This window comes from Fundulus heteroclitus, chromosome 23, assembly GCF_011125445.2.
Source record: "Fundulus heteroclitus isolate FHET01 chromosome 23, MU-UCD_Fhet_4.1, whole genome shotgun sequence".
Classification (NCBI taxonomy): Eukaryota; Metazoa; Chordata; class Actinopteri; order Cyprinodontiformes; family Fundulidae; genus Fundulus; species Fundulus heteroclitus.
This window is the reverse complement of record NC_046383.1, coordinates 31,325,416-31,349,027: the sequence shown is the minus strand read 5'-3', so window position 1 is coordinate 31,349,027 and position 23,612 is coordinate 31,325,416. Positions and strand designations below refer to the sequence as shown.

Below are 23,612 nucleotides of genomic sequence, written 5' to 3'. Positions count from 1 at the left end.
ACATCAAGCCGGGCATTATCATGCTCCAGGAGGAACCCAGGACCCACTGAACCAGAGAAGGCTCTAAAAACGGGTCTAAGGACTTCTTGTTGATACCTAATGGCAGTCAGGGTGCCATCACTCATCCTGTACATCTCTGTGTCCCTCAGGTTTACCACAGCTTCTCGACCCTATGAGGTCCTGTGATAGATGTGAGAGTGAACCGGCTCTTATCTGGGAAAAGAACAGAGCACCAGAGCTGAACCTGCCAATTCTACTGTTCTCTGCTAAATGCCAGCTGAGCTCCATGGTGTGAGGCAGTGAACACGGGACTTAGTAGAGAACATTAGGCATCCTCATTAAGTCTGTTTTCACCAGTCCTTCCACAAAGGAGCAGACACCGGTCCTGATGACGGGTTAAGGACCTCCAGCCCTGTCCAGCTCTCCCAGATTAACCGTCTGTCTCCAGGAATCCCCTCCATCCTCTTGAGACTGTGCTGGGAGACACAGCAAACCTCCTGGTAATGACAGGTGTTGATGTATCATCCTGGTGGAGTTGGAGCAACTGTGCAACCTCTGTAGGCTCCATCGCCTCATGCTACCCGTAGTGACACCAAACCTGGTCAAAGGCAAAAATACTGTAAAGCAGTCAAAACCAAATTGAGGAGGGAAAAATATGTCTGTGTCCTCCACCTGCAAAACCATGTTGTGCCTTTTTTTTACCTGTTGTAATCTTTATTAACACCAAAAACTGCAGACACTGATTAAGAACCTCTTCTACTGACCGGATCAGATCAAATTTCCACAAGTTTAACTAACTTGATATTAAAAGCTGATTAAAAACGGTTCCTATCATTTTTTTTTTTTGGAGCAATATATTTTTCCTCCAGAGTAAATGTTTATTTGGGAGAATGTCTTTCCACTAATCTGAGATAAGCAGTGCCATAGAAACCACATGCACTATAGTTTTCAATGAACCCATCACATTTTCATAGTACCAAGGCCTTGGCATCATTCCCCCCCCCCCCCCCCCCCCCACAGGCTGATCACGCTCTATAATCTGAACACCACGCTTGCTGTCGTCTGCCTGCCTTATCATGATTGTTCACTCTAACATTTCCTGGTGACAACAGAGTTAACTGGAGCGAGCAGTCCCTGTGTCTGCAAGACAAACACCACTCAGTCTGTTGACCACGTCTGCGTTTTTCAAGCTGCCTCACTCGGCCATTGGACGCTAAATGCGTTCAATTGGCTTCACGCGATTAGCGCGTGTCAACATTGAAATACTGCAAGCCGGTCGACCGCTTTCCATCCCTGCCATGGTTACAGTGCAGCCTGCATGTGCAGAATGCACGCATGTTTTATTCTTTCATCATCAGGAAAAAAAATAGTTTTTTTTTAAAGCCTGTTTTATGCAAAACCACTAATGAAACGTGATTATTTCTACTTAGCAGCTCTTTTAAAAACGCAGCTTGATTCAGAATATCATTTTTGAACCTTACAGTTGTTTTCTCTTGTTAGTCCTCCACCAAAGGAAAGCGTTTGCTTCCCCATCAGCATGCGGGTCAGATAGCCGGCTCCAGCGGCCAAGACTCGGCGGGCAATTGTCCGTGATGTTTGGCTGCCTGTGTGGATGCACAAACCCAAAGGCGAGGTGGCTGTTGTCATACCGTGGAGCCGCTGGTCTGAGGGGTGGAGAGTGTTTCCTAAGGGCCAGCTGCCACATTCTCACTGAGGTCTGCAGCTGGTTCGAACTGGTTCCGTCGCAAGTGTTTCATAGAGCTGCGTTTGGTGGAAAATAAAAAATAAATAAAAAAACATTCCTAATTTTCCTCCAGGGGCTCAGGTGTGTGAGTGAAGTCGTTGTGAAGATGCCAGGCTTTTTAGGACGGGCTGTTATTGATTTCATTATGCTCATGGGTCCAATAGCTCAAGGTACATTGAGCAATACCTGTCTTCCATTAAGAGGGCTTACCCCCCCTCCTCCTCTTCTTCCCTCTAAACCCTCGCCCCCCCCCCCCCCAGCCCAGCACTCTCCACCCTTCATTGACCAATCAGCACCCAGGCTTTTAGCAGCGGTCTTGTGGGCAGCAGTGGGTAAACAGTGTCTGCCTCTCTGTTTGTCAGTGAAAGTTACCCAATCATTTATCAGCAGTCAGTAAGCATCTAGACAGCTGGGATCTGTTCAGGCACTAGGAATTAGGGATCTTATTTTTTCCAAAATAAGATCCCCCACCCTCTCCTTTTTTGTGCCCCCCCACCCCCCCACCCGCCTGTTCCTCTCTGTCTGATCCCAGAACAGAAGCTTATGGTGCAACGTTGCCCTCCTGGAGGTTCACTCCTCTACAGCTGCAGCCACAGAGGTGAAATACCCCCACCGCTTGGTCCCCGCCTCCCTTCCTCCCACTTTTGCTCTGGGGATGCCACTCCCCCAGCTGTACTGTACATTCACTTTAGGGGCAAGGCGAGGGCAGATCCTGTGATAAAGAAACTCTAAAGACAGGGAGGAGGAGGAAAACTACTGCTCTGCACAAGTTGATGTTCTCGCATAGTGTTGAGCACATTGCTAGGGGCTTCAGGCGGCAGCTCATCAGATCAGAAGAAGCTGTCTGACTTGTACCTGTGCGCCGTGTGCAGCTGATCTCACCTGGGGAAGGAAAGTTGTGCAGCTTCTCGCAGCCTTTTTTTTGGTCCTGAACGTGTAACCTGTTGCTTTCAGGCTGAGGTAAGTGCAGGTTTCTTAAATTAAGGGACGGATTGGAAATGCTTTTCTGCATTTATTTGACCATTTATTTGGTAGAAGTTTTTTTTTCTTCTGGAAAAAAAGAGAAAAGATCCGAAAAAGATTTCAGAGAATTATTATTTTAAAGATGAAACTCTGTGTTTTTCGACAGACGGGTTCACTATAATTTCAATTCTTGCTGCAAAGATGAGTCCTTCCCTGCCCAAACCTTATAAAATGTTTTGCTCTCTTTGCTTTTGTGCACCGCAGTTGTGGAGTACCTACGATTATACTATTATGTTAATGACCTGCCTCAACTCGACCTTGGCTTCACTGAGAGCAAAAATCTGCAAAATAAAAGAGATCAATGCGCATTTGGATGGTCGTCAGAGCTCATTTGCCGTCAGGATAGTCAGTTCTTTGGGTTGAAAGAAGCAAAGCAAATTACCAACTATTCAAAAGCATCCCTATTTATAATCCTGTAGCAATCCAAATATCAAGGCAGCCTCTGCATGAATAGAATGAGACCTTTTCAATTTGCAAGACAATGACATTAAAGTTTGAATTCACCGTTTTTTTGTGCTTCATATTTAATTGGAGCAGCGAGCTGCTGGAATGTCTCACCCTGTCGTCTCATGAAAGCAGCTCTTTGAGTGCTAAGATCTGCACCATGACCCCAAACAATAGTCGAACGGGACCCGTAGAGTATGAACTTTACCAGCTCGCCCGGACTTGGCAGCACTCCTGAAATGCGCGTCATGGTTTGTAGGGTTAACGTCCCTTTGAGTTCACATGTTATGTAACTCACTTTTCAACAAGTTCCAATAGAAGGAGCTGCTGGAGCTCCAAACGCAAAGCACGTGGAGCTGAATCGAACTGCTCCCAGGTGTTTCACCCGACCTCGATGTCTGCAGTTCTGGCTCTTTCTGTCAAGTGTTAAAATAATGATCTATCGATGATTGTTATCTGAATGCTTATTTTTTGTTTTTCTCAGTGGCTTGCACTTTGATCTGAGGCACTCTATTCAGAACATACATTGGGGCGTTATGCTCTGGGGAGGTCCTCCGGCAACACACACCCTTCATCTAACCAATCAAATCGAACGGATACCCAGCGAACAGGTATTTTCAATCTTCTCTTTGCTCTTTGTGTCTGTCTGCAGGTGACAACATGCTGAAGCAAGTTGTGTTGTTCAGTCGCTCCTTGGTGCGCAGGAAAGTGGTCGACATGAACAGCCTGGAGGACTCCAAGCTGTGCCGCTGCCTGGGAACCGTAGACCTCATCGCCCTGGGGGTGGGCAGCACCCTGGGTGCTGGCGTCTACGTGTTGGCCGGAGAGGTGGCCAAGGGAAACTCCGGCCCCAGCATCGTCATCTCCTTCCTCATCGCTGCCTTGGCCTCCGTCATGGCGGGCCTATGCTATGCCGAGTTTGGGGCCCGTGTCCCTAAGACCGGCTCTGCGTATCTCTACAGTTATGTGACGGTAGGGGAGATCTGGGCCTTTATTACAGGCTGGAACTTAATCCTATCGTATGTCATTGGTGAGTTGTTTGGCAAACGTTTCCTGACGTTTCGTTTTTACGGAGTCTGACCGCTGACCCCTTCCGCCAGGCACCTCCTCGGTGGCCCGAGCTTGGAGTGGAACGTTTGATGACATGATAGGAGGACACATCGAGGTTTTCTGTAAAACCTACTTCAGCATGAACTCTCCCGGACTGGCTCCATATCCTGACTTCTTTGCCGTGTGCCTCATCCTGCTGCTCTCCGGTAAGCACATCAGTACAGGCTGGTCGACCTATAATTCCTCTGAATGCGCTCACACAGGGTCTTCAGTGAAGGGATGGAAATCAGAATCACTAAAGCTTAACTCATGATCCAAACCTGGCATAATTTAATAAGAAGCTGGCAGTACACTGCGTGACAACAAGTGAACACGCAGTATGTACGGTAATGTTTGGACATTTAATACATTAACCATTGAAAGTCTATGATCCGATTGAGCGAAAATTATACATGGTTTGTCAAATGTTTTTATAAGCCCGAGATAACATCCAGAGCAACAAACTGCCTGTTGAAGTCACCTTGTTAGAAATAAACTCCAAATGTGTGGAATTTGATCTCAGCACAAATCAGCTTTTCTGTGAAGGTCTGTTCGAAAACATTAGTGAAAAAACGACATGGTGAAAACCAAGGAACCCAGCAGACAGGCGAGCATGGCATAGCTGCAAATCTACCAAGACATGGCTGGCAACCTAAACTGAAAGGCGGAGCGCGGAGGGCACCAATCAGAGAAACTAACAGGAGGCTCACAGTTGCTCTGGATGAGTAGCGTAGTAGTTTCCCCAAGCCTTTTTTTTTTGTTAAAAAGAGTCATAAAATATTCTGTCTTAGTGTGTCACAAGCCATAAAAAGCGACACGGAAAACACACGTTAGGTGCTCTGGAACATGAAACGCAACCTTTTGGAATACATGCAAAATGCTGGTGGGGATGAAAAGCTGAAAACTCACCCTGCCCATTGTGAAACATTGTGGTGGCAGCATCGTGCTGTGGGGTTGTCTCTTTTCAGCAGGGTCAGGGAAACTGATCAAAGTTGGTAGGGGGGGGCAGATAAAGCTAAACACGGGTCAATCCCAGAGGAAAACCTTTTACTGGCTGCAAATACTTTGAGACTTAGGTGGAGGTTCACCCTAGCCTGACTCTGGCCAGACGGATTAGATTCCACAGAGCTCCACACATTCATCTGGAATCGCTGCCAATGGGAGGGAAAATGCACGAGCCAATCAGAATCGCCGAGCGGGATTTACTGTATGTAGATGAGACGTATCAGAGAAGCGACTGTTTGGATTCAGACAACAATGGCGGCTCACAGCGAGGGAAGCAAGTGGTAACATTGATGCTGTTATTTCATCAGTGTTGTCTGATCTACTGAACATTAGTCTTTTAAAAGAACACCAGAGAACGGCTTTGAAGGCTTTTGCTAGTGGAAACTACCGGTTTTGCCAAGAGCTCAATCTTCCGAAGCTTTTTGACGGACAAGTGGTTTATCCAATCATATGCAAGGATTTTTGACAATGCCCCTCCTTCTGAAATACATCTCCAATGGAGCAACTGCAGATTGATGTGTGGAGCTCTGCGGAAAGAAATCCATCTGGCCAGAGTCAGGTTCGGCTCACCCCCCCCAGCAGGACAAGAACTGTTAAAAATACAACATGATTTAGCCCAAAGCATTTGCATGAGTCAAAATTTAGACCTAAATCCAGTGGATGTCACCAGATGCTCCCTATCCAATCTGACAAAGCTTTAGATAATTTAAGATGGAATGGGTACAACGTTCCATCTCTAGATCAGCAGAGGTGGCAGAGACATACCCAAAACGATATGTCTGCTGTGCAGGATGGTTCTACAAAGCATTGACAATTTTCACATTATTTGTGAGGAAAAAATAAAAAAAACGTATCATACAAACATCTCATAAAATCGTAATGGAATACATTGAAATTTTCAGCTTGTATCTTATCTAAATATGGAAAAGTTCAAGATTTTTGCCAAGCACGGTATGTTTCTCCCCTGCATTAGGTTAAGTTCGATAACTTAAGGAGTGCTCTGCCTTTTGGTTAAATTCTGAAAATTCATCAAAGTTCATGGAGGACTCAGACCAGACATGTTTTGATACATTCCTCTTCATTACAAAAATCTGTCTGCCAAGGAAATGATTTCATTTGGCCAGTTGGACTCAAAGACAATCTACCAGTGTCTGGTTGTTTTTATGTGGGTGGAAGAAGTAGAACTTCAGCAATTCAAACATAGTGAACACGATGTAAAAAGCAAGCGTCATACTCTAGTGAGCCCTTGGTGAAGCAGCTGAAACTAGAGACAGATCCACTGGGAAACTTTGTTTTTTAGTTGGAAAAATATGGATTGCTGTCTCAGGGATGGGGGTTGTCTGGCTCATGTCAAGCAGTTCTAGTCTCTTGGTGTCTTGGTTAGAAGTGATGTTAACATGGAACCATGTTAACATCATGGTTCCATGATGTTCCATGAGGCAGAGAAGCAAATTGGGGCTCTGCGTGTTGTCACAGCAAATGGCAATGTAAGATTTGAGCTATTTATACCAATTCTCTTCACTTTTCTATCATTCAATAACCCTTTCAGACAAATTCTGTTCCCTGTTGGTGTTTAACACAAGAAATTTGTTAGTGCTGCTCTTCATATCGAAACATCTTCTCTGGAAATAAGCGCCTCACAGTCCAACAGGACTTTAATGGCACAAAAATCAGAGTTTGCATGAATCTCAGATTTTTTTAAGACTGCAGTTGATTCACAACCGTGAAAGTCCATACTGTTGCTGACCCCGCTCATACTAGCCGTTAGCTACGGTTGCAGAGGTTGCTTGCCAAGTGATTTTTGTTTTGAAGAAACAAGCACCATACAACAAATCCGAAACATCTTACCCATTTTTTTAAATATGAGATTAGGTAAGGACAGGTAAAACATTAACTACATTTCAAAAATCCCGATCCGCCTCTTTAAAGGCTCTGAACAGTTTAGTCTTTGGCTCTCAAATGGTTAAAAAAACTGCGTTTTAGGTAAATGAAAGCTTTCATCTTGTTTTGTTTTACACCCTACCATGTTTGCTTTCACCCAGGGCTCTTGTCCTTTGGAGTGAAGGAATCAGCCTGGGTCAACAAGGTCTTCACGTCAATCAACGTGCTTGTGCTCTTGTTTGTCATCATTTCTGGCTTCGTCAAAGGAGATGCATACAACTGGAATATAACCGAAGAATCCCTTGTCAATGTCACAATAGTCACAAGGTAAAGGATTCACTAGATACCAGTTGACTAATTTAGTTGAACCTATCCGGTAACCCATATCACCATGCGCAGAGAGACGTTGAAGCTCCGTGTTTAGTCATTATGAAACGGCCGTCAACATGTTTCAGGAACTTGTCGGTGACGGCTAACGTGAGCAGCGATTACGGCGCTGGCGGCTTCATGCCCTACGGCTTCAGCGGGACGCTAGCCGGAGCCGCCACCTGCTTCTACGCCTTCGTCGGATTTGACTGCATTGCGACAACAGGTGATTCCTTCGTCCGGCGGGCCTTGCACCTTTTGTTGCGCCTTCACATCTGTGTTCAACACTTCTCTGCGCTACAGGAGAAGAGGTGAAGAACCCCCAGAAGGCCATTCCCATCGGCATTGTGGTGTCACTGACTGTGTGCTTCCTGGCATACTTCGGGGTCTCCGCCGCACTCACCCTGATGATGCCCTATTACCTGCTGGATGAGAAGAGCCCGCTGCCCATGGCCTTTGAATACGTGGGCTGGGGACCTGCCAAATATGTGGTTGCTGTGGGCTCACTATGTGCGCTTTCTACAAGGTAAGTCTTCGTTTTTTTTTTTTAAAAAACAAAAACAACATTCAAACATGTAGGTATTGCTAGTGCTTAGACGGGTCCTAATTTTGACTGTAAATTCTTGGTGATAAGGGCAGATGAGATTCAGTCAACAACTTTGACTGCCAATCTCTCGCTGTGTCTTTAAATTGGATTGATTCCTGTTGCTTAACGTTCTGTGGTGGGTGCATTGCTTAATTCTCTCTGTGTTTGAGGCCCCAGCATGTTTTTTGTGCTGAGAGTGCGGAGTCTGTCTCAGAAATACACTGTGCCGTCCCGACTCTGTCTTTCTTTCCTGTCACTGTCAGCATTAGCAGCATCAGTGGATGTCATTCTTCCAGTCACATGACTTTCAGTGACTGGAACATTCTCGGCAGGGTCTTGAATCACCTCGGTTTGGTTCAAGACTGTCTGAAAGGACCTTATAATCCGTATGGACTATGCGCCTTGTGAAACAGCTTCAATGCACATTCTTCTTCCTCGAAGGGAATGTTTACACACTAGGTCTCATGACAAAACCATGAAGATCTATTGGACTCACATTCCTTACAAATCCATTTTCCTCTAAAGGATAGACCACAAGAATGACATTACAGACCGGATAGAAAGACATTTTCTGGGTTTTCATGACTCTCGGAAGCTTTTACAATGCTCCTGTCCATTTGTGATTGTGTGTCTGGGTTGAGGGCTCATGACTAACGTGTTGGTGTTGCATGTCTCTGCTGTCTCACGCAGTCTGCTGGGCTCCATTTTCCCCATGCCTCGTGTAATCTATGCTATGGCAGAGGATGGGGTGCTTTTCAAAGCCTTAGCCCGAATCAATCCTAAGACGAAGACCCCAGTTATTGCCACTATGACCTCCGGTGTAGTTGCAGGTGAGAGCCAGGGATCATGCAAGTGAAATCACTTAGCGAATGTGTCTCCACCAATCAATTGTGAAAGAAAGAATGGAGTCAAAAGAGATGATTTAGACGTTTTTCTTTACTGAAAATGCACTTGATGGTAAATCATATGATCCGTAGGAGTATCTGTATCTCTGTACAGGATGTTTTTCTTTCACAGTTGTGCAGGTGTCATGTTTTTTTTCTCCCAGAATGCTCTCAACTTAACCATGAACCCTCTTCTCCTTAGCCTGTTGGGCTCCATGTTCCCTCTTCCGCGCATTCTCTTTGCCATGGCACGAGATGGTATTCTGTTCAAATTTATGTCCAAAGTGAGTAAGCGGCAGTCGCCCGTGGCTGCCACCATGGCAGCGGGTACCACAGCGGGTAAGCTCCTGGACAAGGATTCGCCTGTCACTGGGTGGTACCTTGGACTCGTCTGGGTTCCCGTCTTGTTCGTGTTTTTCTCTGTGCTCATGATCAGCTGGTGGTGGGGACTGCATGCATTTGGTTGTGGTGTTTCCAAAGCATGTGCAGGAGCTATTACACTCAGCAAGAGGAATGCTAGTCAATCCTGCTATTAAACAGATATGGGTCAACCCCCACAGGTTCACAAGCCCAGCTGGTTTTACATCACTTATAGAAAGATAATTTAAGATTATCTGATAGTAGGACGTCACCAATTAAAAATTCTGAAACATTTCTGAGATGTGCAAAATAACTTTGGTTCAAAATTACTTTTGGGTTAAAAAATGTTATCATTTCATAATAAATCTGATAATGATTGATGAAATACCATACCTTTCACACTTATCACTGCCCATGGTAGAGATGTGTAACACTCATAGTAAAACGCTCCTTTATTCTAGCAGGGTAATGTCTCTCACTGAGAGTTTAGAAAATCCAACCTTGAATTTGGGTAAACTGAACCGGTGTGTCCTTGATGATGATCATGAAAGAAGGGCTATAAACTATTTCTGTGTTGAACTGACCATATCTTTTGGATCATTAACCCCAATGAGAGCTCTGATGATGAGCCTTTTGAGCTTTTTTAAATGTCCTGGTATACCCGGAAGTTAATGATACCATGCAGTCTGACAATGTTCCTAACGCCTTTGAAGAGGATATTTTTTTTAACATACTTAACAATTTCCATGATGCATGTGTCCACATTTGCACCTATTTTTTTTAACATCTGATCTACCTTGAGTTCCATGTAACATTTAGCAAATTGCTATTTTTTATTCCAGTGATGACAGGACAGAGAACACTTTCCCCCCTGGCATCACTAGCACCTGTTTGCTGTATCTGTACGTGACTGCTTTGTGTTAAAGGTTCCAATTGACACATACCTGGATGCAAAACACCACACTGCACTTCAAAATGGCCACTTGACTACAAATAAATGCTATTTAATTTTCTCACTTTTTCACATGTGTAATTGTTGCTAAGGTAGGGTCAGGTAGGTTTGTACAAAGAACTGAACCCTTTTACTTTGGTGTAGAGCTTCTGTGGAGCAGGCTAATTGTCTGCAAAATGAACAGGGAATAGCTTGTGTCACAGTTATACAGGTTGGTAATACAAAGTTATGGGACAGTTCAAGTGTCTGTGCTTTTTAATACAATAAGATACCAATAACGTCTTCATCTAGTATGAAGACAGAGAGACAGTTTAATGTGAAGGACAGCTAAAGGTTATAGCTTCTAAACTAATGGGAGGTTTCCAAAAACCAATGAAGCAACATTTGAACACAAATTTTAATTTAAGGGCCACATTTAGAACCATGAGTTCAGACTGTTTACTTAATCTACTTTATTGCTGCTGTTGTGGGATAGTTAACAGATGTAAGTAATTTTATCATACCAAAACCCAACACAGATCAGGAGAGCCCAACTTCAGTCCTTTAGGTCTACCCTTCTTAAACTTTTAAATGCCTGCTAGCTCTGCAGAGGCTGAATAACAGGCCATTTGTGTGATCCACATGTGTTGGAGAAGCGATGCGTCTAAAACTTTCAGGATGAACATGCTCATACTGTACAAGGGCATTATTACTGTGGATATATCACAACAGCATGGTAATTTGATCTTTGGGCACAATTTATTTTGACTAAATTTTATTTACATGATCATGCCTCCTTTAAAACCACCTACTACATCACCAACATAGTCATCTATACAGAATGAAGCTGTTTTTCTTGGCAATATGCTAGCACAGACCAGAACCACAGTATTTCATGTTTTGTAGATTTCTGGTGTTTCTATGCACCATTTTTACTTGATAAGAGGATTCGACAATGTTCACTGATAAGACTGATCTATATATTTATTGAAGTCACATGTTGCTCTGCCACACCCCAAGTAATCTTAGTTCTGCTAACCCAGCTAACCCTCCTGCTACCCCACGGTTGTTTAGGTGGTTTTTACACTACTTTGCCTTAAGGTAACCTTTGAAAGGCAAACCCAAAGGATGCTTACGTTGTTCCCAAATCAGTGGGCAATTCAGATGTTTTCAGTGTAGCTAAGGCTAATTTAGAATATTTGCGTGAGGCATACCAAAGGATGAATTATTGTGTTGCCTTTTTTACAGTCAGTGGATTCAAATACTAGCATACTGTTTTCTTGGTTGTTTTTCTGGTCATTTTTGAACTGCACATTTTTAAGCCAAAAAACCAACATCCACTGAGGTTCAGTGGTGATGAGGCTAACTACTGTTTGAAGCACACACTGCTAACAGTGTGTTTCTCTGCATTTTATGCATTCAGTCATAAAAATGGTCAATAATATTTGTACAGTAATCCATGACTGACTTAATAGAATACAAATAGACACAAGTAGAAATAAACTGTCTAATTCTTCAACTAACGTGAGGTTTCAGCAGCCATTTTGGATTTTGAGATTGAGGGTTGTGAGAAACTTCTGTGTTTTAAAAGTCATAATTCTGACTGGCTACTTTCGACTTGTTCAGAAATAAAGTCTTGGATTTATTGACTGGGCAAGTTTATATTACAGTGCACAATGGTTAAAGGTGCAGGGCAAGTTTTGAAAATAAATAAATATTATTTATTTTCTTACCCATGCATGCTCCTACAATTGCCCAACATGTAAATGAGTTATCCTCTATTTAGCAAAGTTGCACACGTGCACAACACTGGTGGCATTTCAACTTGTCGCCAGAGGGGGCAGAAGTCTGCAAAAACTCTGGAACTTGCGCTATGCTCCTTTAAAGTTAATCAAAATTTACTTAGACTTAACACAGTGTGAAACTGTAGTCACACGGTGCATGTTGTACAAATGAATGGGTTTCAGAGAACTGAGCCATCTAAACAAATTTAGGTATGAAACCCCCAATAAACAAAGCAGCAAGCAGCACTGTTAATGTAACACAACCACAGAGGTTCTTACAATGTCTATTTACTGTGGCCCCCTACATTTATAATAACACTCCAGCTCACACTGGTATTTATTAACTTATGCAATAATGTAGTAAAGCTCACTTTAACAGTTTGGTCTTTGTGGATTCATGCAGTGCTTATAGAGAATATGTACTTCTAAAGCCTTCCTGCTTAGTTGCCAGCAGGTGTTCGGCAGCACATAGTTGCACAATCTGCTCAGACATTAAAGCTGAGACTTACAGGGTGAATGACCCGATGAAGAGGCTGGCAGATGTGAGAGCTGAGAGGAGGGGGGGGAGTCGGCACATACAACTTCCACAAGCCATATGTACGAGCACCTGACAGCAACAAGCCGGAGAGCTTTTTTAATGTTTTTTTTTTCTTCCATGATTTGGTTTTCAAAAAATGTTGAAAGGGATGACGGGCATACCGCTGTCTGCTTTAAACTCTGCTGCTGAGATCTGCTCCATACTGCCATCCAGAGCCGATCCAAGGTTCTTTGATGGCCTACGCAGGATTTTATTTGGAGCCTACCTCAACCTGAGCACTAAACTCATTAACTCCCACGTGTATTGTCCATGCTTTATCATTTTTAAATTCTGCATTAACATAACTTCTTCATCAATATACATATATACACACACTGACCGGCCACATTATTAAGCACATCTTGCTAATATCTTAATTCTTGATTCAGATTCAGCAAGGTATCAGAGACATTCCTCCAACATTTTGCTCCATATTAGCAACATGCGGTTGCACCTGCGTATTTTGGCTGCACAGCCATGATCCAAATCTCCTGTTTCATCACATCCCACAGCATATCTATCTTTACCTACATTGAGTTTCTGCCATACAACTGGTTGATTTGCTTTTGGTGCAAAAAAACCCAAACAAAACGTTGTATATCTGTACCTAATAAATTGGCTGATGTGTGTAAATACGTAGAAGCACATGTGGTACGCAGCTGCTGTAAACTCTAAAAATAATGTTAGCAGTTTTGCCCTGTTTACCCAGTCTGTGTCGGACAAAAAGTGGCACTTACAAGCACTTCCAGAGCTATTTGGGGCCCCCAGAACAGCAGAGGGGGCCCAAGCAAACACAGAGTCCCCTTTTGACCCTGTGTCAGGCATAATGCTGTTTGATGTTAAGGTACAAGACATCAACGCCTCCTATTATCTCACATCAAATGAAGCTCTCTATGGAAATGATCAAAGCTGTCATTCACACAGAAAAAAAGTTTAACTCACTGTTGCTTTTTTTTTTATCAAACTTTGTTGCATGACACCTAATTTGCATCTGTGGACTCCCCTTTGTTTGACTGTGCATCTGAAGGAAAGAGCTTTTCTGTTATTGTCTGCGAGAACATCCTCTCTGTGTAACGTGATGTCGGTGCATGAACGTGTTTTACGAATGCAACAGTTTCCTCTGGGTATTGTTTATTTTGTGACATTTGCTTTAAGGTTTGATCTTGATTTAAGTCTCTTGCTCTCCACAGCCATCATGGCTTTCTTGTTCGACCTTAAAGCCCTGGTCGACATGATGTCTATTGGCACTCTGCTGGCCTACTCCCTGGTGGCTGTTTGTGTGCTCCTTCTCAGGTGAGCACATACACAAGTCTCTCTCAGAACATCACTTTAGAGAAATCTGGCTTGCGCAACACTGAGAAATAACTTCCCTAATAGGTTTTCTCAAATGCCCACAAGCCAGATTACCATGTTGTTATTGCATCACTCCGGTGATGTAAGAGCTGTGAATGCTCCTATTGTAGGATCGTCAAGTTGCGGCAGGAGCCGCTTGCTTATTTAAGTCCCTTTACTAAACATAGAGCCTGCAACACAGCTCTTTTCCTGGTCCTTTTTCTGGTTCAAACTGGATCCAGTCCTTACTTTTTCTGTTCTCGATCCAACTGCTGGAGGATATGTACTGTTCTTATGCTGAATGCGTGGCACACATGTCAAAGCCCTGTGAGTCAATCTGTTATAGCAATGGTTGGGATTCTTGAAGTCAGGTTCTGTAAAGTTATTATCTGGAATAGGTCCAGTTCCCCGAACTAGACAAATGTCATATTTTACTGAGTATGTAGAACTCAAACAGTTCATTTTATTTTAAGTATATAATAACATATTACTGGATCTATACACTGTCACAAAAGACTATCACATATGGTTTGTTTTCTCAGTCAGTAGTTGTTGTTGTATGAAAGATTGAAATGCAGGCAGGAGGTGGAGTGAAAGCCAAAAAAGGTACTTAGCAAATAAAAACTATCAAAGCTGCAGCCAAGGCTGAAACAAAATCCAAGTTAGAACAACACAGACAACCTTGCCACAGAGACACGGAGGGTTGACAAGAGTGGGATCCTGCAACGAATGAGTAAACCAGGGAGGAACCCCAACAGAGCAAGGTGATTACTAGGATGAGAAACAGGTGAGACTGAAACATGCAGAGAGAACTGAGCACTGCAAAAAGGGAACTAAAAGTGAGTATATTTTCTTGAAAGGAGTGAATTTGTCCTTGATTTCAGCAGGTAAATATTCTTATCTGCCAATGGAATAAGATGTTTGAGGGTAAAATAGGAACAACTCACCTCCATAAGCTTTTTTTGAAGTGCAGTATGTCTAATTCTCTTATTTTAGGGGTCAAAATATTCATCCCATTGGCAGATAATCTTATTTACCTGCTCAAATCAAGGACAAATACACTCATTTCAAGAAAATTTGACTTACTTCTAGTTTCCTTTTTGCAGTGAGGGGATCTAGAGAGAAGGAATGGTCGAACAGATACTGACACAGAGAAAACTGAAAACTGTTCCAACTCTGAGCAGAACATCACACAAACCCAAAGTCCCAAACCAAAAAAGTGACTTAGTAACTCAGAGACAGGAAAATATGAAGTAAAGTCAACATACCGTGCAAAAGGAACCAAGCAATCGAAATAAAACAGATAAATTTACTACCTTCAGACCACAACTCAAAAAGTTATGCAGTGAATGAAATTCTAATTACAAAACAGAATGAGCACCAAATCCCCAACACCATATGTCACTCTGATCGCCAGTAGCTCATAAGTCCATTTTAGGCCAACAAGAAACTGAATTCCTGGCAACATTGGATTTTGCAGCTAGGGTGTCGATGGTACACCCCTGTACTTTTGTCAGGTCGCCTAGTTGATATGAAGTGATGCCAGTGGACTGACAAGGAACTGATCAGGCAGACTGATAGTCCCAGCAGCCCCAGAATATATAATCTTGTGCAGAGACCCGGACATTATTCCCCAAAGAAACAGAGGGAAACTTTACAACAGTCTCCTGTGGTAATGGAAACTGCATTATCTACAAATTTAAATGTGTTTCACATGGATAACAATAGTTTCAGTTTGAATTAGTTTTAGGGATGTCAGGATTAGAATGATCTCTCCCAGACACAGATCAGATTTATTTAAGAATAGGGGGCGAGAGGCTGAGTCTGATACTTGATTGAGGTTAATAAAGTCAATGTCACATATGCTGAATAACTCTGTGGCTTTACCAGTAAAGTAACACTTACATTTAATCAGTATTAAAACTCACTCACCATAGACCTTCCATGCTCGGCAGTCTCTGATATTCTTCTTCCTTTGCTTTGCTTTCTGACAGCTACAGATATTTTGTCTAAATCTACATTAATTCAGGTCAAAATCCATAAAACATAGATTAACCAAAAAGCAACTGTAATGTCTTGATGAGTCCCACGAAATTTGCGTAGCTGTATAGTTTTTCTAAAGACAAATCTGACTCGACACTAAAAGCTCCGGTATCCAGTGAGCTCGTGTCTGGCTCCTGATGTTCTCATGCAGCGCCGTTAGCTTTAGCGCACGACTAACGCTTGCACCTTTTTATACGACTCAATAATTCGTCAAATGTTTCAGTGGCGTGCAAAGAAAACTGCAAGAAAGAGCTGTTTTAATTCATAAACTTAACATTTTGCTGGTAGCTTCACAGTTTGCCTTTTAACAACGCCGTTGTCCTCCAGGTACCAGCCAGATGGAGCTCTGGAGAAGCAGCCAGAAAAAGGTGAGAAGGACTATCTGTCCTCTGAAGAGTCCGAACTGACCGAGTCAGAGTCCCATCTGAACATGCTGAAGGGCGGCAACTCCACCCTTCAGACCGTCCTGCACCCGCCCCTCTCACCTTCTGAGAAGTCGTCCTCGGTGGTCAACATGTCCATTGGTCTGCTAGGTATACAGCCTCTGCTTCATGAGTTATTTCTTTCTTTTCCCAACTGACCAGTTCTTGTTTAAGACTGAATCGTTTCACTGTGTGTCCTCCAACTACAGTGCTGATAGTGTGCATCACCAGCTATCTCACCACCTACCATTTTAATTCAATCATTGGTTTGGAGGTGTGGATTTTGGCGTCGCTGTCCGCGTGCCTCCTGATCTTCAGCTTCTGTGTGTTCATGGTCTGCAGGCAGCCTCAGACTACCAAGAAGGTCTCCTTCATGGTACGCAGCGGCTTGGTTGTAACTCTGACTTATCTCATCTCCCAAGTCCTGCTGTTTTTGTGTTCATCAGCACATTGAAACCTAACCTAGCTGCTCCTTTCTATTCTCTGCCATCACAGGTACCCCTTCTGCCTTTCCTGCCTATTCTCAGCATTTTTGTCAATATTTACCTCATGGTTCAGCTGAGTGGGGACACCTGGATACGTTTCTCTGTCTGGATGGCTGTAGGTAAGTCCCCGTCTCCAGATGATCCTGAATTATATCTTTATGCAGGGCTTATATTTAGAGTTATGGGACTGTCTGGGATATAAACTGGTCAGTTATATCTGATCAACCTGTTTTTTTTTTAATATGCAATTTGGTGTCTATAAAAGTTGATGGGAAGAAGTTATACATGTGGGATACATTGATTTTAGGAGTTCAACGATGCCTTGCAAAAGTCATCACACCCCTTGAACTTCTTGTTCTAACCACAAACTCCAATGAGGTCTTGTGTGGTAGGCCGACACAAGCTTTGTGGAGCGGAAAGAAAAATAAAACGTGGTTTTCAAATCTTTTACAAATACAAATCTGAAAACTGTAACATGAATTTCTACACACCCCCTTTTATTCTGATGCCCCAATTTGAAATCCCGTGCAACACTTCTGATTTGTTGTTCTAATTTGACCAAATGCAAAAAAGCTTATGGAGTAATTATATTTTTGTAAGGGAGTGTATAAAGATGCTAAGATTGTGTATCTTGGTCAAGCAGCAGCTATTGAATATTTTTTATTTTGATATCAAACTTAGTCTTCCTGTTAAACTAATTTAACAGACTGCTCAGTTCGCTTTATAATAAGAGATGACGGTGAATTTTTATATTTTGACTGGCATCAGCAAACAACAATCAGCTTTTCAAAATAACCAAGATCATACAGGGATTCCCAGATATCTAGAATGGATTAAGTAGGCATTTACAACCTTTTGGCTTTTTGCTATTAAGATGTTGATGATTGATGAATCTTATAGCATAGGTTTGTGGACCCAGTAGAAACATGTCTAGTTATTAGGAAACATTAATACATGTAACTAATGTAGCTATTATTTACTAGTAAATTTTAAACTGTTAAGTAAAATGGTAGCTGTATACAAGACATGTGAGAGTGAGCGTGCGTGTATAAAGTTAGGAGTAAAAAAAAAAACAATCTTCATCATGATGATGTCAGTCTTGTATTGTAAGCAGATGGTGTTTATCATCTAAATGAAGGGTTGAGTAACAAGATGGCGCACCAGGTAGATCAGGTAGAAGAGCATCTATGATCGTGTGTGCTACACCTGGAGATGTTTTGGTACAGAGACAGGTGGATCTTTGGTGAGGATGGGGGATTTGAATCTCTCTCTGGAAAAAAGAGAACGTTAACTGTTGTGACATCTGCGGCAGTCAAACAGGTATTGGTAGGCATGAAAATCTCTGTCTTGGCACAATTATTACCTCCTGACAAAACAACCAGCTTCTTTACCACTGTCTGCAGGACGTGTTTCTCTCCTGGTCCACTTGCACTGCTCACATAGGAAAAATGCTGTGAACGTTGCTTGTCCAGGGTGCGTTTAGTCGGTAGACTTTTCTGTGCTATTAAACGAAGGAACTCCTTGTCCTTGAAGAGCTGACATCTGGCAATAAGTTGTTTCCAGAGTGTGCTTGTAGCTAAAACGGTGGGGCTGCCAAGCAAACGTAAATTGAAAAGGAAACAGAGAGAGATGGCTGGTGAGAGCTTTTAAGGGAGCTGCAGTGGCTTCTTGAAAGGCAGAACTTGCTCTCTCTGGCAGGACAGCGGAGAAACGATGCCCACCTAGTAGATGAGGTAATGTCAGTGCTTAGCAGTGAGAAAAGCTGTGTTCCCACTGAAGGAACCTTTTCAGGATCTCGGGTAGTTTTCTGTTAGATAGTTTTTCTCCCTCCATCGTGGACAACATCAATCAACCTTTGCGTAAATATTTAATTAAAGACTTTCACATCCTCACAGCTGCATTCGGAAGTGCCAGCGATCTCACAGTTTGCCCATGACTTCCTGATCCCATGCAATGAAAGACTGCTTTCATGCATCTGTAAAATAATATTGGAACAAACGCATGAAGGAAGATTCAAAGATTGGATTTCCTTCTAAGCCTCCTGTATTCTTACCTTGGAAACATGCATGACTCAGACATTCACAGAAACCCTTAAGATGTTCAGGGCGGAAATGTCTAACTTCAAGGGTTGCAAGTCTACCTGAGATCACAGATAATTCAGCCATTTTAGCAGCTTTAGTATTGTTCTCTGGAAGCAGTTCAGACTCTCTCTGACTGTGTGTTTGGGATCATTGTCTCGCTGATGCATTCAACCTTGTTTCATCTTCATATCAGGGATATCTCAGCACATTTCACCACTCAACCACTCAAGACAGCCCCACACCACAACGTTCCCAACTCCAACCTTCACTTTTGTCATGGTGTTTTGGGAGTAATGTGTAGTGCCGTTCCTGGTCTAAACCTAGTGTGTGTAATCACGATAAAGGAGCTCAATTCTGGGTTTATATGACCAATTGTGCTTTCACAGTCTTTCAATCACTTGTCCAAATGTACTGAAAACCTTAAATATGCTTCAACATGCTTTTTCTTCAGCAGTGGAGTCTTAGGAAGCGAGTGTGCCAAAAAGTGCACAACTTGTTTCTGTGTTACAACTGCTCCTGCTAATTCCAGGTCTTTCGGAAGCTCCTTGAGAATGGCTCTTGGCTTTTGAAAAAAAGTTCTGATTATTCTCTTAGCCAGAGCCAAATGCATCTGGTCATGGCTGGTCTGTGATGAAATGACGATCTTTCCACTGCCAGATTATGACCCCAAAACTGGAACTTTCAAAAGTTTAGAGATTTGCATAAGAGCAATGCTTCATAACAAAATGTTTGAGACAGTCTTGGAGTAGCCCTTTGCTTTTACTCCTCTTGAGCCACTTCTTGTGCGGATATCTTAGTAATGTGAAACAGTTGATCCTGATGAAAGGATCAGCTGATCAGACGTTTTACTGATAAAGATTGTAATCACTTTTTGTCTACTGTCGGGGTCTGTACAGTTTCTTAGAATTCCACGTCCCTTTTGCAAATATTTTTCTTTTAACCCTTTAAAGCCTTATACAGGTAATTGAGGAAACTTCACGCTTTTAAAAAAGAAAAATCTTTTTTGGTTACTTTCGAAAAACAAAACCTAAGACGTCAGGCTTTCAAATTTTCTGTATCCTAATTGATGCGTTAGACCAAAACATACATTTTCCTCGTGTTTCTGCATTTTTACACAGGGTGTGTGAAATATAATCATTTGTATGTTGTAAATTGTATGTTCAGAAAAATACTTTGTTGAAGAGGTAGAGGTCTTATAAGGTCATTCCACTTTGTTACGCATCGTTTATGGACTTATTTGTTTTGATTTCTTCATGTGTGTGGTTTACTTATTTTGTTACCAACATATGGTGCGGGTTTATGTCAACACCCAGATTAGAAATTCATTTGTAGACAAAAACATTGATGTGCTCCACACTGACATTTAACACTGCAGCAGTTTGAGCTGCTGGCCTATTTATATTTAAAATAACATTCAAGCTGTTGAATTCTTTAGAAATAACGTTGCACTTCCATTAAAGATGACATGCTATTTTCTCACCCCACCTTTTTAAACCCTTCTCTTTGCAGGCTTCTTGATCTACTTTGGTTATGGCATTTGGCACAGCGCCGAGCGACAGCGCCAATGTCAGGGTGCGCAGAGCAGCAGCAACGCAAAGCAGCACAGCACGAAGACCATCCGGGACAAGCAGGTCGAGATGAACGCGGCAGGGAAGGAGCAGGAGTGCTTCATCAGCCCAGATAAAACCAGCCAGTGTTAAAGTTTACAAACTGTCTTACAGACTCCGAGAGGCAGCAAATGCAAAAAAAAAAAGCACTCAGTGGCTTAAGCCTCGATGCACCTGTACATATGGCTTCAACGTGTGTACAAATGTCACTAGCACCTTCGCTCTGCAAACGCAGCGTCAGTATTCCGTATCAGTGGCCACATGATGAGGAGTTGCTCTGTGTCTGTGACTGGACCACAAAGCTGTAGTTCCCATAGCGCTCTGTGGACATCGGGGAGAGAAATACAGGACAGGTAACACACTGGAGAGACACGTTCATTTCTAATAACAAGAAAGCATTCGGTGCAGGACTGCAGCAAAGATACATGGTGTCCTGAAGGACTGGAGATTCTGGTGCATACAGCGCATTTTTTTCTTCTTTATATATATATATATATATATATATATATATATATATATATATATATATATATATATATATATATATATATATATATATATATATATATACATAAAATTTGTTTGGAGTTTTTTCCGCAGTGGATCTCAGAGCTCTACAAACGTCTGCTAAGAAGCCAGGTTTTCATGAGAATGTGGTAAACCATTCAACGGCTTTTTCCACCTACATTGTAAAATTTCCTGTCTAATTCAAACAAAAAGCAAATCTATTAGGTAGGAAGATGTAAAACACAAGAGAGTTTTTAATTGCATTGTTGCATAACTGTGTACACCATTAAATAAATGCAGTACTAAAGCCCATTTTGATTTAAAATTAGCATTCAGTCATTTTAAGTTCACACCTGCCATTACCCTTCCCACTCGGTTTAACGCGGTTTGTTTTTTCGACTGGCTTCGAAATGCTTGGAAGAGGGAAACACCTCCTGCGTAGGGCTGGAGAAACCTGGGCTTGCCCTGAAAAAAACTGCTCCGCAAGTGGGCGGAGCCAAGTGGTGCACTGCCAAACCGAGTTGTGGAACTGGGGCTATAGTTTATATTGGGGTTAGAAAGAGTCAAAATGATCTCATTGAACGAAGGTATCAGTCAGGAGTAGGGTATAAGAAGTTCAGATTATTCTACATACACCATGACAACAATAATTAGGGAAAATATGAGGCATTGACATCAGTAAAACAAAGTATTTCTACAACAACAAGAAAACACCTGGTCAAATAGCCTATTAGACGTCAACAGCAACTCTGAAAGGGGCTGCACAACTTTCCAAAAAGTACTAGTTATCTTTAGGTGACGACTCCCTGTTGGATTCACCATATGTTTGGAACAACAACAACAACAACAAAGGAATTAGCATTGTTCTAAAACTTGCAAAGCAATTTTCTTTTCTTCCAAAGAAAACATCCGGGCCGGGCTAAAATCTCCCCAAACATGTCACAGTCTCATGAAACCAAAGTGTTAATTTAAAGCTGCAGTAGGGAGTTTTGAGAAAACTGTGGACTTAGCCTGATAATTTGAATAAGCACACCTTACAGGTCCCTCCCCCTTGCTCTCTGCTGCAGCTCCTTCTGCCAGAGCAGAGGCTGTAGTGCTGCTACGCCGTTTACCTGTCCTTGTTTTAACAGGTACCACTCAAGAAATGGTCAGTTTTCCTGTAAAGTAGGTTGTTTCTCCACCATGTCTCATCACAGCTGCAACCCACCTGCAATCTTGAGCTTGAATGATGGTAGCGCTGTGCAGAGGAGGGGTGTGAGCAGATCGTGCACAAGAGTGATTGACACCGCTGACAACCAATCAGAGCCAGACATTCCCTCTGGCTCTGATTGGTTGTTTCTGAGCGGGAGCGGTGATTCTCAGCAACTGGCAGTAGGACCACCGGGAAGAACCAGAGAAGCGTGATTTTCTCCCCACAGATTATATGTGTCATATTTCACTGTGAGAACACAGTGACAGTTTAAAAAAAAAGTGTAAAAAACAACAACAGAAAAAACACATTTATACAAATGTTACCAGCTTTAAAGACATGATTTCAAATTTTAAATGGTGCAAAAACAAAGACTTTAACATAAAATCCTGATTACCCCACAAGATAATCAAAGGTTTTTGGATAGCGTAGTCAGAGCTCTGAACTAAATCTGAGAGACAAAATGTGGAATTTTGTATGGCAGAGAAGAAACATGTTTTCAAATGGAGGTGTGGGATGCCCGTAGAAGAAGACTGAATGCTGCAAACATTAGTTTAAGGTGGTTTGAGCTTATGCAAACAAGCTGTTCCCTTCTCTTGCCCTGTTTGTTTTTCTGCTGACCTGAACAGTTACATTAGAAATGACATTTATTGATCTTGGTTTTTTGACTCACACAATCCTGCCACGTTATCAGAGGCTTGCGCACTCCTGAGAGCCACTGTCTGTAGAAACTGTTGAATATCTTTGTCATGATTGACCTTAGCTGAAGTAGAGGAGGAAAAATGTTAATACTTGAGATTTTTCTGTTAAATCTTCACAGTAGAAACTAAAGTACCGGTAGCTGTGGTCTTATTAGGAGCAGGCTGTCATTTTTTTTATTATTGTTTCAGTTTGTGTTGAATATATAACCTGTTATAAATAGACATTTAGAAAGAGTGATAGAGCATGATGTAAAACCCTAATGAAAAAGATGTGTGTGTGTGTGTGTTCTGTTTTTCAAAGTATCCTGTTATGACTTGCTGCATTTTTCTTCCTGACTGATATTTTCTGCTATTTTGATACAGTCATAAGTGATGTGACCCTGTTGGAAATGTTCTCTTTGTTATCAAACTGTTATTACACATGAACCCGCTTCCTGGCAGGTTCAAAGAGGTTCTACAGGATGACGAGGAAGGTCTGGATCTTATTCTGGTCTATTTAAGGCCTTCTGTTGTGGTGAGGGAAGTCTAGCTGATGATAATGTGCAACTGCTTACCTGCAGTAAGTCAGTAT

General features: G+C 42.3%; 1 protein-coding gene across 2 annotated transcripts; it reads left to right on the top strand.

The window, feature by feature from the left end:
* The first annotated feature begins 2,443 nt into the window (after positions 1-2,443).
* Positions 2,444-21,154, top strand: slc7a2 (solute carrier family 7 member 2). Of its 2 annotated transcripts, XM_012866825.3 has the most exons (12): positions 2,444-2,704; positions 3,864-4,241; positions 4,312-4,467; positions 7,348-7,513; positions 7,642-7,778; positions 7,856-8,078; positions 9,225-9,361; positions 13,865-13,967; positions 16,377-16,582; positions 16,681-16,847; positions 16,967-17,075; positions 20,547-21,154. In XM_012866825.3, exons 2-12 carry the CDS (start codon positions 3,872-3,874, stop codon positions 20,735-20,737), a joined length of 1,965 nt encoding a protein of 654 aa, XP_012722279.2. In that variant the 5' UTR covers positions 2,444-2,704; positions 3,864-3,871; the 3' UTR covers positions 20,738-21,154. The 2 variants fall into 2 exon arrangements, with proteins under 2 accessions (XP_012722279.2, XP_021174365.2); XM_021318690.2 differs by lacking the exons at positions 2,444-2,704; positions 9,225-9,361 and adding an exon at positions 8,829-8,968.
* Positions 21,155-23,612: the final 2,458 nt, after the last annotated feature.